The sequence below is a fragment of the Cibotium barometz genome, chromosome 26, assembly GCF_041138505.1.
Source record: "Cibotium barometz isolate CiBa-2024 chromosome 26, ASM4113850v1, whole genome shotgun sequence".
NCBI lineage: Eukaryota > Viridiplantae > Streptophyta > Polypodiopsida > Cyatheales > Cibotiaceae > Cibotium > Cibotium barometz.
This window is the reverse complement of record NC_141071.1, coordinates 46,023,282-46,035,674: the sequence shown is the minus strand read 5'-3', so window position 1 is coordinate 46,035,674 and position 12,393 is coordinate 46,023,282. Positions and strand designations below refer to the sequence as shown.

At 47.4% G+C, this 12,393-nt stretch overlaps 1 protein-coding gene across 2 annotated transcripts in view; it reads left to right on the top strand.

The window, feature by feature from the left end:
* LOC147624016 (magnesium transporter MRS2-2-like) overlaps positions 1–12,393 on the top strand; it is a 95,659-nt gene that overhangs the window by 52,381 nt on the left and 30,885 nt on the right. For both annotated transcript variants that reach the window (XM_086820701.1, XM_086820700.1), the window contains exons 5-8: positions 8,694–8,837; positions 8,958–9,017; positions 9,110–9,191; positions 9,579–9,646. In XM_086820701.1, the coding sequence (XP_086676827.1) occupies positions 8,694–8,837; positions 8,958–9,017; positions 9,110–9,191; positions 9,579–9,646 (354 nt within the window). The remainder of the gene's footprint in view (positions 1–8,693; positions 8,838–8,957; positions 9,018–9,109; positions 9,192–9,578; positions 9,647–12,393) is intronic.

Sequence of the window (12,393 nt, the reverse complement as noted above, 5' to 3'; positions counted from 1 at the left end):
TTCATGCCAGCTTGGCCCTGGTAGGCCTCCCGTTCATTAGTGGCCCATGAGAAGTTTTGGATCAACGGTTGTACGTGGCCAATACATGCTCAAGAGAGGGCCAACATGAGTGATATACCACATGGTGGTGAGAAGAACCTGGTTCGCCACCACCACTCTACTTGCTAAGGAGAGCCTTGCGGAACTCCAGTATAAAAGCTTCTTCCAAATACTCAGAAGAGGAGGGGCGAGTTGTTGTACAGGAGAGATATCAATGCCCACATGGCATCCAAGATAACGAATAGGAGTGCCCCTTGGGATCCACTGGAAAGCCTCAATTGGGCGCCAAGTCTAGGCGGGTGTAGAGCCTACCCAAAAACCACACGATGTGATATTGTATGATCTTATGTATACTTGGAAGTCGCCTTTTCTCGACCCTACTTTTGCGGGTGACGCAGGTTTGACTGCCGACGGTATGTAGCTTTGGCTCAGTTGGAGTGTCAATGCTTCTATGCTCACTTTCAGGAGCCTAGCACTAAGGGGTGGCTTTTTAACACATTTGTGACACATGCCGTGGTATATGGGGCTTCCTTTTGGTGGGGACCAGATGTCGGGGCGGATGATTGGAGGAGGATAGAGAGATTGCAGGTCATGATATTTTCACGGATGATTCAAAGTAAGCCCTTAGTGCTTTGCTCCTCCCTACTAAGGGGCGCCTCACCTGCAGTCCCAGGCTGCCCCCTTTGGGCATACAGGTGGGTTGTTCCAGGTGCCCCTGGGCTGCCCATGGCCTGTGCCTAATGTGTCCAACAGTGTCCAATGCCAGCGTCTTTTTTTGGCTGGTTCATTCTTATAGGCCTGCTGCCTCTAAGAACTGCTTAACCTGTTCATTCTGGGACAGTTGGATTGGAGAGATGTTCTACCTTTGCTGTATTGCTGTGTTATCCTCTGTCTCTTGTTGATCCATGTGCTGGATCTGGTGCTGGATCTGGTCTCTCTTTTGGCTACTAGTCACTATCTGGGTGCTGGACTTTGCCTACTGGGCTGTTGATCATGATCTTCCTACTGGAGTGCTGACAACTGCATGTTCATGATCAGCATGTATTATATGTATATATGTTTATACAATAATACAGTATGTAATTCCCCAAACAAAAAACGAACTGCTTAACCTGTTATGTGCATGCACCTATGCTACCTTTTGCAAATTCTTACTGTTACAATTACTAAAGTACTCTGTCTATGCTTAATGAGGGCTCTCTCTAACCCATATCTCCCTTTGTTTGCCTTATAGTAGGCCTTGGATAGTCTTGGCTCATGCAAGTGAGGCATGATGCATGTGACGTTGTACCTTAAAGTTTCCTGCTTTCATCGGATCAAACTGTACCCATTCCAGTGGCTGGGGACTTGTATGGGTCCCCAAGTGACTCATACAGATCCTAAACACGCAATACAGGTGGTATGGCATGTCAAGCATAGTTCCTAGTTTCAAGATCATCCTGCATCCATTTTCACTAGCACACTAGCTCAGACAGGTCCTATTTGACATTTTTCTTTGTGAACACAAATGTAAATAGTCTTTGGCAAGAACATTACAACATTTTGAACGTTGCCTAAGAAACCAAAATTGGGAGCAGATTTTGAGACTTTGAGAAGTTGCTTGAGATGGCAAGAACAGTAGTGGAAATTGAAGACCTTGATTCAAGTGACAAAAGCAGCAGCGGTTACCAACTTTCCTTATGACATGATAAGATTTTGCACGAGATCCATATGGACAATTTTTACTTGGAATTGTCCCGTGTCTCGAGGGCTGTAGCAAGATGTGAAGGATTTCTGCCTTGCACGATGAGGTAAGGGTTTGGTGGGGCAGGTGCAATGAAGAGAACCCAAATATTCACTTTCCCCAAACCTGAACTTGTGAAGCACAATTTACCCCAATTCACCTCGGTGCAATGAAGAGAAACCAAATATTCACTTTCCCCAAATTCAAACTTTTGCACTCTTGGAATCTAAGTGCTCTACCAAGGAAGGACAATGTACCCCAATTCACTGAGGTGCACGGAAGTGCAACAAAGACAACCCAATATTTACTTTCCCCAAACCCCAAGTTGTGAAACATAGTATACCCTAATTCACCTAGGTGCAATGAAGAGAACCCAAATATTCACTTTCCCCTAACCCAAACTTGTGCACTCTTGGAATCTAAGTGCGCTACTCTATCCAACGCACGGGTGCTAGAAAAAAGTTTTTTTTTTTTTTGCAGGTTCCCTAGGCTGTGAATCTTGATACCCACTATAGAACACTTGTGTCTATGTGCTGGGTTTTCCAGAGACAGAAAGAAGAGTGCAGGGGAATCACATGTACAACACACACAAGATTCCTAAACTACTGCTTTGTATTATGTACAAGAAAGAAGTAATACAATTAAAATTTAAGTACATGAGAATGAATATGCCAAATCATAGCCGTGTGACCTATTGTACCCTCGTGGCTAGTACTTCGCCTACAGAGAAACGTTTTGTGAAGTCCAACATTGAGGAAAGCAGATGAATATGACTATTCGGCTACCCACCTATGTATATGCACCGATGCTCCTAGTCGGCCAATAGTATTGCTATCGGCCACCCGTACGTAACTACCATGTCATCTAAACCACATCACTGCCTTCATGTCATCACTGCTTCATGGCAGTGCCGCGTGTCATGTGTACTGTCCGACTTTGCTTGTCGGCTGCTATTTGATGTCGGGCTATGTCCTACATACTCGTAGGTGTGTCACATTGCATGCTATACCTATTGGATTGGCCAGCTTAGCGTATCCTCCCATCGCCTCAAGAGACTAACAGAGTGGAGAAAATGCCACAGGAGGAGATGATATGTAGAGTATGCACCACGGGAGCAATAGAGGACGAGGTCCATTATATATTTAGCCTCTTAGTTTACTACGAGATACGGGGGAGATTCCATTATTTTTCAAGTATTCAGGCTGCTCACACGGGTGATACAATATCAGAGATGCCTAGGCATGTACTTGATGGAGCTCAGACGCCACAAGAATGTCGTGTTGATACAGCATGCTTAGAGATATGCCCAGCCCTGATAGGACACCTCTGAGGGAGCCATCACAGATTTCTTTGTGATTCACACATCCACATTAGAGTTCACCACCCATACCAGTGCCTTGGCATCGACTTCTTTATAGCCCACCACCCATACCAGCACTTCGGCTCCTCTGCGTCATGAGAGAGCCTGATCCATTCTACAAGCCAGACGCCCCCGACCCAGAGCATCAAGACCCTTCACCACATTGACAGATTGAGGAGGTTCTTCAGTGACATGACATATTCTTATCACAATGGCCCGACCCTCTTTTTTCCTTAAGATTGGTACTCGGTGAGGAGGGATCATAGGATAATCATTTGCTTGCTGGATGTATTTTTTCATTTGCGCTTCAGTTCTTCCATGGCTCAGTATATCCATGGTACCATTGTATTACTTATGGGCTCATAGACCCTTGGGGTCTTCCGTCGCGATGGTGACAGTTCATGAGGCCCATAGAGCATGCAAGTGGCATTATCAATGAGCGCTGTCCCAAATAGGGACGCGGGGTCTATGAGACCAAACACCTGAGGTTGGCAGTATGGAACTGCAATGGCATGCTGAGGTCGAATCCAGGAGGCTTGAGCGAGATTCTCACAAGCAGGGATGTCATTTTTTATACCGAGACTCATCAGAGCCCCGAGAGGGGCTTACCATACATAGCCGGTATGAGTGGGAGTCAACTTTCCAAGGCGAGACCCGCACATCAGGAGGAGTACGTGGCTCTGGAGGGGTAGCTATCCTTTTTAGATCCCATCTTCGACAGATTCTCAGCATCGTCCGGAAGGGCGAGGATGCACGGTATCTTTGGGTGCGGCTACAGCTTAGCAGTGACAGAGTCATCCACATTGCTGTGTGTTATTTTGCACCACGCCACTCCCCTTAACGCCGCACAGCATGGCCAGTCACCATACTTCCATTATATGGGGATACTATGGAGTTCTCACAGTTGGGGGGAGTACTCCTGCTCAGGGATTTCAACGCCAAGACGGGAAGTCAGCAGGTCCCACTACTCGATCTGGATGACCCTATCAGACTACAAGAGCTGGACATCACTGACACAGGGCTATAGAGATCATCACAGGACCGTGAGGAGGTCACGGTGTATGGGAGATATTTCTTAGAGCTGGGAGCTACACATGGTCTCGTTATCTATAACAAGATGTCTCGATAGCCCTCCTCCGACGCCCTCACCTCCTTCCCTCACTCAGGAGGTACTAGCAGAATGGACTACTTTATGAGATCTCTGGCTTTGGCACACCTCCCCGACTTCTCCATCCCGCCACCCCCCTTTGAAGCTGACCATGCCTACCTCTCTTATACTCTTACCTGCACACCACCCGCCCCTCCACCACCACCCCCCATCTCACATTACACTCAGGTCCTTTTTGATCATGAGCTTGACCTTGTTTACTCCAACCACATCTATAGCCAACTCCAAGATGTGGAACCTACTGTCCTCCTATCCACCCTCACATCACAGCTCACCACCACACTCCACTCATCCGCCACCACTTCTTTCATTTGCACACGGCGGTCTACCGCCAAGCCACCTTGCGGTTCCATGCCCCATGCCCCAGAATTGTTGGTATGATGACGAATGTTGGGCCACACGCTCCCGTCTTAAGCATGAGGTGCGGATTGGGCAAATGACGAAGCGCCAAGCGCAACGGATTTCTCAACGGCTCACCCAACGCAAGAAACGGGAGTTCTACGCTCGGAAAGAGGATGAGTTATACTGACTTTTCTTAGGACCGAACTGCAAAGAGGCTTGGAGGAAGTTCCGAGAACATCGCCCTCCCACACCTATCACCTGCCCGGACACATGGCACTCCTATGCACGCTCCCTCTATCATATCCCCCATCAGCCACCCCTACCCGCACCATCAGATCCCCATCCCACCACCTCCACCTTCTTCACAAAGGGCACGGTCCTCAAGGTCATCTATAGACTACGCAATGGGCGAGCCTAGGATCATGAGGGACTCACTGCCGAGTACATCTTGCATGCCGATGATACCCTGGTGCCCCTATTAGCCTACATGTTCAGTAGAGCCCTTTGTGAAGGATTTCCACCCTCTTGGTCCACCAACACCATCACCCCCATCCTCAAAGCCCCGGAGATCCACTTGATCCTAATAATTACAGGACGATCATGATTGGCACACATTGGCCAAACTCTATGGATCAGTGCTAGAGGCGGAGCTCAGTTCATTTGCAGAGAACCAGGGATGTAGAGCCTCAGGATAGGCTCGCTTTCGGAGGAGCTACTCTACCCTTGACCACATGTTCACCCTCCGTGCCATCATCGAGGAGGTAGAGCACGACATCAGAGGATTTACTGCTACTGTGTGGATTTCTGCAAAGCTTTTGATACTATACCCCGAGGCTGCCTTCTACACCATCTACAGGAGATAGAGTCCCATCTGACATGGTTTGGAGCATCATCGCCCTCTATGAGTCCGTCACCGGACGAGTGAGAGCCCCAGGAGGTACATCAGAGGAGATTTCCAGCACTATTGGGGTGAAACAGGGCTGCCCTCTTTCACCCACTCTTTTCGGCCTCTACATTGATGAGATCTCGAGCTTCATTGACGGATTGGGCGGGGCTGGTCCCACACTGGTAGGCATATTGATCCCCATACTACTTTATGTAGATGACATCGTCCTCCTCTCAGACTCAGCCGAGGGGGTTCAGAGACAGTTGGATGCCTTACAGGACTTTTGCACTCAGCGGGACCTCTCTGTTAACCTTGGTAAAACCAAAGGCAACGGTCTTCAATACCTCTTGCCCCTTCACATCCAGATTGAGGTTCACATATAGAGGGGATCTTGTGGAGATTGTCTCATCCTATGTCTACCTTGGTGTAACTTTCAGTGGCCCACGCTTCACCATGCTTCCTGCGGCACATGCGAGTGACACAGGGTTATGCAGCCTTGAGCTTACTTGAGCGGCAGTGCTTCTAGGCACATTTCCAAGAGCCCAGGACGAAGGGCTGGCTTTTTGACACCCTCGTCACACCAGCCTTGATGTATGGAGCAGCCTTCTGGGGCTAGATTTATCTGATGAGGATTGGCAGCGAGGTGAGAGGCCCCAGGTCATGATGTTCTCCCGTATGCTCCACAGCAAACCATTAGTCCCACACGAGATTATCGAGGCAGAGTTTGCTGCATCCCCGATGGTAGTGGATGCACTATTCCAGACAGTCACATACCTTCATTGCATCAGTCACATGGATCCCCACAGGTACCTGAGGCTTGCCCTGGAGTCCTCAAGACAGCTAGCACTTGAGGGCCAGTCTGGAGTATGGTATGCACTAGTTTCCACTTGTTTCTCAGTATATGGGCTCCGCATGGACCGCCTACCCCCCCTTCAATACAGTTTGGACTCCCCTTTTCTCCAGCTCTCTCGTGAGGAACCAACCTGGTTATCCGGTTAGATCTTCTCAGCCTCTACACCCATTGCACATGGATCACACCTTCGGAGCTTCCCCATGAAGATGCACTTCTACAGAGATCACTTCGTCACACTCACTGAGGATGGATTCATCCAGCAGCCGGGCTACTTGAGTGTGCACATGTCCCATGCCATGTGGATTGCGATTGGCCAGATACGGGTTTCATCCCATCGTCTCAGAGTGGAGACAGGTAGAGCTGAGTGCATCTTCAGAGCCGGGAAGCTCATACAGAGACCCAGAGGAGAGGATCTGCTGATTATGCCACAGAGAGGTTGAGACGGAGGAGCATTACATATGCTGTTGCCCAGTGTACTATGAGATCCACGGGAGGTTTCACTGTCTATTTCGTGAGGGATTTGGTCCACACTCCAGGATCATTGACTTCCAGGACCAGCGTTGCCTAGGCCTCTTCCTGCTTGAGCTCCGCAGACACAGGGACACCTTCTTGAGAGAGCTTCGGGCCTAGCCACCCCGCCCCCTCCCTCGCCAGCCAACCATCACCAGTTTCTTCCGGACCCAAGAGGTGGAGGACACCGATATAGTGGATCTTGTGGACCCTCCACGAGCTGCTCCGGACCTACCTCTCCCGAGAGGAGCTACCTTGGACCGAGCCTCCGCACTCCAGCGTGCCCGACGCCCCCAGCCCCCTCCCCGTCGACCACGATCACCTCATCAGCTCCAGACCCAGGACATGCTCCACCGCCATCGAGCTACCTTTCCACGTGACATAGCTAAGGGAGACCTCTCGGCCATACTCATTAGCCCCATGCTTGATATTTTGGAGAGTGGTATACCATCTACTCGAAGCTGATGCTACTCTCATGTTTCTATGTTTTTAGTATTTCCATGATGAGTTTCCATGGACAGTTTTGTATCACCTAAGTGAGATAGCTATGTTTATGTTTTCTTTATGTTTTATTTTCCATTCCATGATGAGATATGCCATGGACATTATTGTATCACTTTGGTCTCATAGGCCCATTGGGTCTTTAGTAGAGGCTTAATATATCTTTCTTTCTTTGTTTCTATGTGTGTGTGTGTGTGTCTTTGTAGCTGCTTTATCTCATTTTTCCCTCGGCACCTTTATCTCCTGCCCTGCATACATCTTGGGAGATTACTCTTTTCGTTTCTCATATTTTTTTTTTGGGGCAGCAAGGTTCACAGCTTTACTGCGTTGTGCATGTGTGGAGACGAGGATGCGGTTGGGGCATCAGTGTTGAATTCTTTGCTATGCGCGTGTGGAGAGACGAGGAGGGGAGAATTAGGGAGGCAAGGACAAAGGGGTTATACCTTTGGCAAACCTTTGTTTCATAAATCGGCCATGTCAGTGTCTGATCAATGAATGTGTAGCATATATTAAATGTGAATAGGTAGCATATATGTGAATAGGTTAGTGGGATGCGCATTAGGCTGTGGGAGTATTGTAAGGGTGCACTCCTAGGCTTTAGGGTTTGGCTTAATCTTGGAGGATTAGGTTAAATGACACGGATTAACTAAGGCTAGAGGAAAGCTATAAAAGTAGTCGGAATGCTAAGAATATCATGGGACTGCTATTATTGGCTTGGCAAGGACTCGATTGTGAGCTCATTTGTGCTAGTGTCAGATCCGACATACTCTTAGGTGGGATCCTTCGTAGTATGGGATGTGGATAATTTCTCAGTTAGCTGATCATGTGAATTCCTCTAACGGGATTTCTCGGGGGTGAGCTCGTTCAGCTCTACGGTTGGGAGGGGAGCTATGATGTCGTCCTTCGGGGTTTCTTGGTCATAGAGTGATCCTGCAGCTATGAACTGAGTGATCCATATCGCTAGGGACGTTTCAATAAGCTAGAGTGCTAGCCCCAAATCCAGACTTGAACTCTGGAGCGACCAATGTGGTAAGGTCATGTGTGCACCCTTTGAGAAATTAAGGTGATGGTGTCCAAGTTTTGGAATTTGACATAAAAGAATTATTGTTCATCCAAACATAGTCTTCTTTCCAGCACCGGTTTTGGCTACTACAACCTGTGCTGTGTTGGATCAGCCATTATCACTCCCGAAGAAGGGGAGGGTGATTGAATGCATGCACACCCGCTTATTTCTGAACCTTGTAAGGAAAATATCTGATTTTCTCATCAACTGGTTAGTTTATATCCCTTTTTTTTCCCGTATCGGTGCAGGGCAAGGGAAGCTTTTGCTAGTCTTATGGCCGACAATGCAAGGCAACTAATGGAGAACCCTCAAGATCAGTTGCCTTTCCATCTCCGCATGATTGAGTGCTTGCTTGATGAGACATGCAGCTTTTTCCATCAAAAGGTTGAGAGGTATTTTTTTGTTTCATGGGTATACTTTGTTCTAGCTGGTCTTTTTGATGCTTAGCTTTAGTTTTTACTTTTCTCTGCATTCAAAAAATTGTACTAACCTGGAGTATTTGATTTTCCAAGGTTGAAATTGGTGGCTGAAAGGATTTTGGAAGAGTTAACCAATGATGTGAGCACGGGAGGGTATGGTTGTTTTTTGGATGTTTCTGTGCTGGATTGACTTTGAAAAGAAAGATGGCTGCTAATTTTAATCTAGATGTGCTTTTGGCTTGCAGATTCCAGAGATTGCTTCCATTGAAAAGAGCTCTTACGGAAGTAGAGCACGATGTTCGTGACACACATGAAGCAATGGACCAGGTTGCATTCCTTTCTCAATCTCCTTCCTGCTCTTAGGTATCAGTACAGGGAAATGGCTCCTACAATGCATTCTAATTAATTTTTTCAGAACGGTGCTACCTGTGCATGATTTGCAAAGAGTAGATGTGATTACTGGTTACCCTTAAGATTACGGTGTTGCATCTAGGGCAGCCTATAGTGTGTGCTCATTCCAGCTTAGTGGTAATGCTTGTTTACATCCATGAGAATGAGGCGTGCAGAGCATAATCACCTTGAGGTGCCTTTTTAACACCCGGTGACATTTTTATGTACATCCAACCTGCTTGTGTGTTGTTTCACTTTAAAAATATGATGCGTTCGGGCAAAGGTATTGAGCTATCTGTGATTGACAGATGAGTTTGGCTGCAGATCTTAGGAAGTGATGACATACTTGATGCTTTGTGTCTCAAAGATGTGCAACCATGTTCGTCAGAAGGGTATGCCTTTGATATATTTGTGCAATAAAGACGAGTGTTTTTGCGCTGTTATAATGAAAGAAGATATGTAAAAGGCAATTGAGTGCATTGAATATGGTAAAAAGAGAGGAACTTGAAATCCCACATGCGAAATAAAGGAAGAATTGTTTCAGATGGAAACTTGGCTCAAATGGGGAAAGACCACATCAGCAAGAAAGATGAAAAAGGAAAAGAGGGAGAGGAGAAACACATGGAGATGTAAGGGAAATAGGTGAGAGCAAAGAACAAATGAAAAGCTAATATGGAGTCTGAAATTGGGGATTTTGCAGGGGAAATGGGCGGTGGTGTTGGGGAAAAAACCTATATGGAAGGGAGCTAAAGCGTCCCGGCTTGGAAAGGGAAATGGTTGAAACATTTAAAATGCCTGGTTGGCAGACTGCTTTCTTGGATGTCGATGGAAGAGCTAGGCGACGTGGAGCTTGTGTGGATGACTGCAGCAGGGCGACCATTCTTGGCTGCTCTGCAAAATGAAGTTTGTTGGTGGCCAGGCTACGGCACATGGCTCACGAACCTTAGAAAGCTTAATGGTTGGGCTTCACACTAGCGGGTCATTCACACTGAGGGGGGCCAAGAGAATCTTGGGCGGGCCGGACCTTAAGGGCCCTTCCCACACTGGTGTACAAAGAGGCAAGATGTTAGACTTGCAGAGTTGTCATCCGTACCCAGCCCAGCCTCAACCTTGCAGGCAGCCAAGAGGTGACAAGAGAGCGGCCAGTCTATGCACTTAGATGGTGTTCATGCAGGAATACTCGTGCATGTGGCGGTTGTGCTTGGGAGACTCTGATGCTTTCGGATTGTGCTAGGCGGTTAAATGAGGCGTGCACCCGGCGTGAGGGCACACAGCAGACGGGATGGCCTGAGAAAATCCAGAGCAGGGATGGTGGGTTGGTGATGTGACAGTAGCAGTGTTCTGTAATGAGTATGAGGGTGATCATTGAGCTTTTGGGGCTATAATACAAGAGAAGTTTGTGGACTTCAAGATGTGGAAGTATGCAGGTGTCATGTACCGGGAACTGGGTTGCTCATTGTTGGTTGTTGCTGGTTGGACAGAGGGGGAAGTGAGGGTCTGGTATGTTGGATTAAGGTGGTTTGAAACAATTGGACATTGCCATTCGAAGACGCTGAAGTCAAGACGGGGACTGAGAGTTCTTGATATAGATCGAAACAGGTTTGACAAGTCCTGTTTTGTTTTCTTCACTGGGATCTGGCCCCTGTTTGGGAAGAAGAGGTGGTGACGCTTGTGTTAGGGAGCACCATAAGAAGATGAGCTTAGGCTTGCTCATCCGATGTGGTTTTGCATGGATTGGTTGTTCATGGGGTAGCTACCTAGACTGCTCACTATAGGTTTGTCCCTCTTAGAAGTCCCCATGGCATCGGTATTCACGAGAGTTGTCTATCACGACCTAGGTGATTGGTCAGATGCAAATAGCATGGAGTTGGAGTTGGCATTGAGGACGTGTGCCACTCTTGGAGCATGATGTTGCTCACATGGTTTTGCCCTTTCTTTGACAAAGTTACAAGATACATTTGATTGAAAGTTGCAATGGCGTTTGAGGGGTCTAATAAGTGCCTGGAACCCCTGTACATCATAACAGCTTTCAAGTGGGTTACATATGACTGTGCAGGATTTGCACATGACTGGAGTAGAACCTAGACCTACATGGTACCCGGTGACATGTCTTTGGACAAGGGCTCACAACATGCAGAGTGCCCATCAAAACAGTGTCGTGAGTGTATTGGCTAATGTAGAATGGCCATGTGGCACCCCAGTACAGCAGGTGCATGTGGCATAGTTACCACGGAACGTCGTTCCGCCTTCTTGGAACGCCGTTCCGGGCGAAGGCACGTTCCCGGAACGTCCCGAAACGTTCCGAAAAAATAAAATAAAAAAAATAATAAAAAAATAATATATATATATATATATATATATATATATATATATATATATAAGTTTTGCTTGCAGAAATGTATGTTCATGTCTTGGGGGAGCAAATATTATGAAGCATATTTGGCTATCCGTATACAAAAAGTTACATTTTTTTGTGTCATATGCTGACATGTCATATGACGTGGCGTTCCGCGACGTTCCCGATCCGCTCCCGTTCCCGTTCCCATTCCCGCTCCTGTTCTAGCATCCGACGTTCCCGGAACGTTCCCGTTCCGCGGTAACTATGGCATGTGGCAATCTCTCCGTACCTGCATCCAAGTCCACGAGCTGCTTCAAAATTCCATGTCCTCCTCAAGTACAAATCTGCACCGACTCGGGTGCCGGAACACCATTCAAAGCCTTTTTATCCAAGGTCACTAGCAAGATAACATTTGACCATTGATGCATTTATGGGATCATGGACAAGCTGTGCCCAAATGGGCACCCATTGGGTGCCCATTTACCCAAACAAAGGGCTGGACATAGGAAGGCGCCCCATAAAATGAGAAAAAAGGCAAATATTGAATTATTTGTCCAAAAGTCTCTTGTATTAATGTAGTTCAATAGTTGGCTTGGTCGAAGAAGAGGCCATAGAAGGTTCCTGTTGATTTGGGTTGTACCATGGGCAGGTTTGTGCCTGCCATGGTCCCCCTATCCAGAAATGTACCTAGACGGTTGTCAACAAGGAGGCTTAATGCAGGTGCTTGAGCTAGCCTGAACTATATGATCTATAGATTGAGCAGTCTCTAGAAGATTTTAATAAGAAACGAGCTTTATGGTT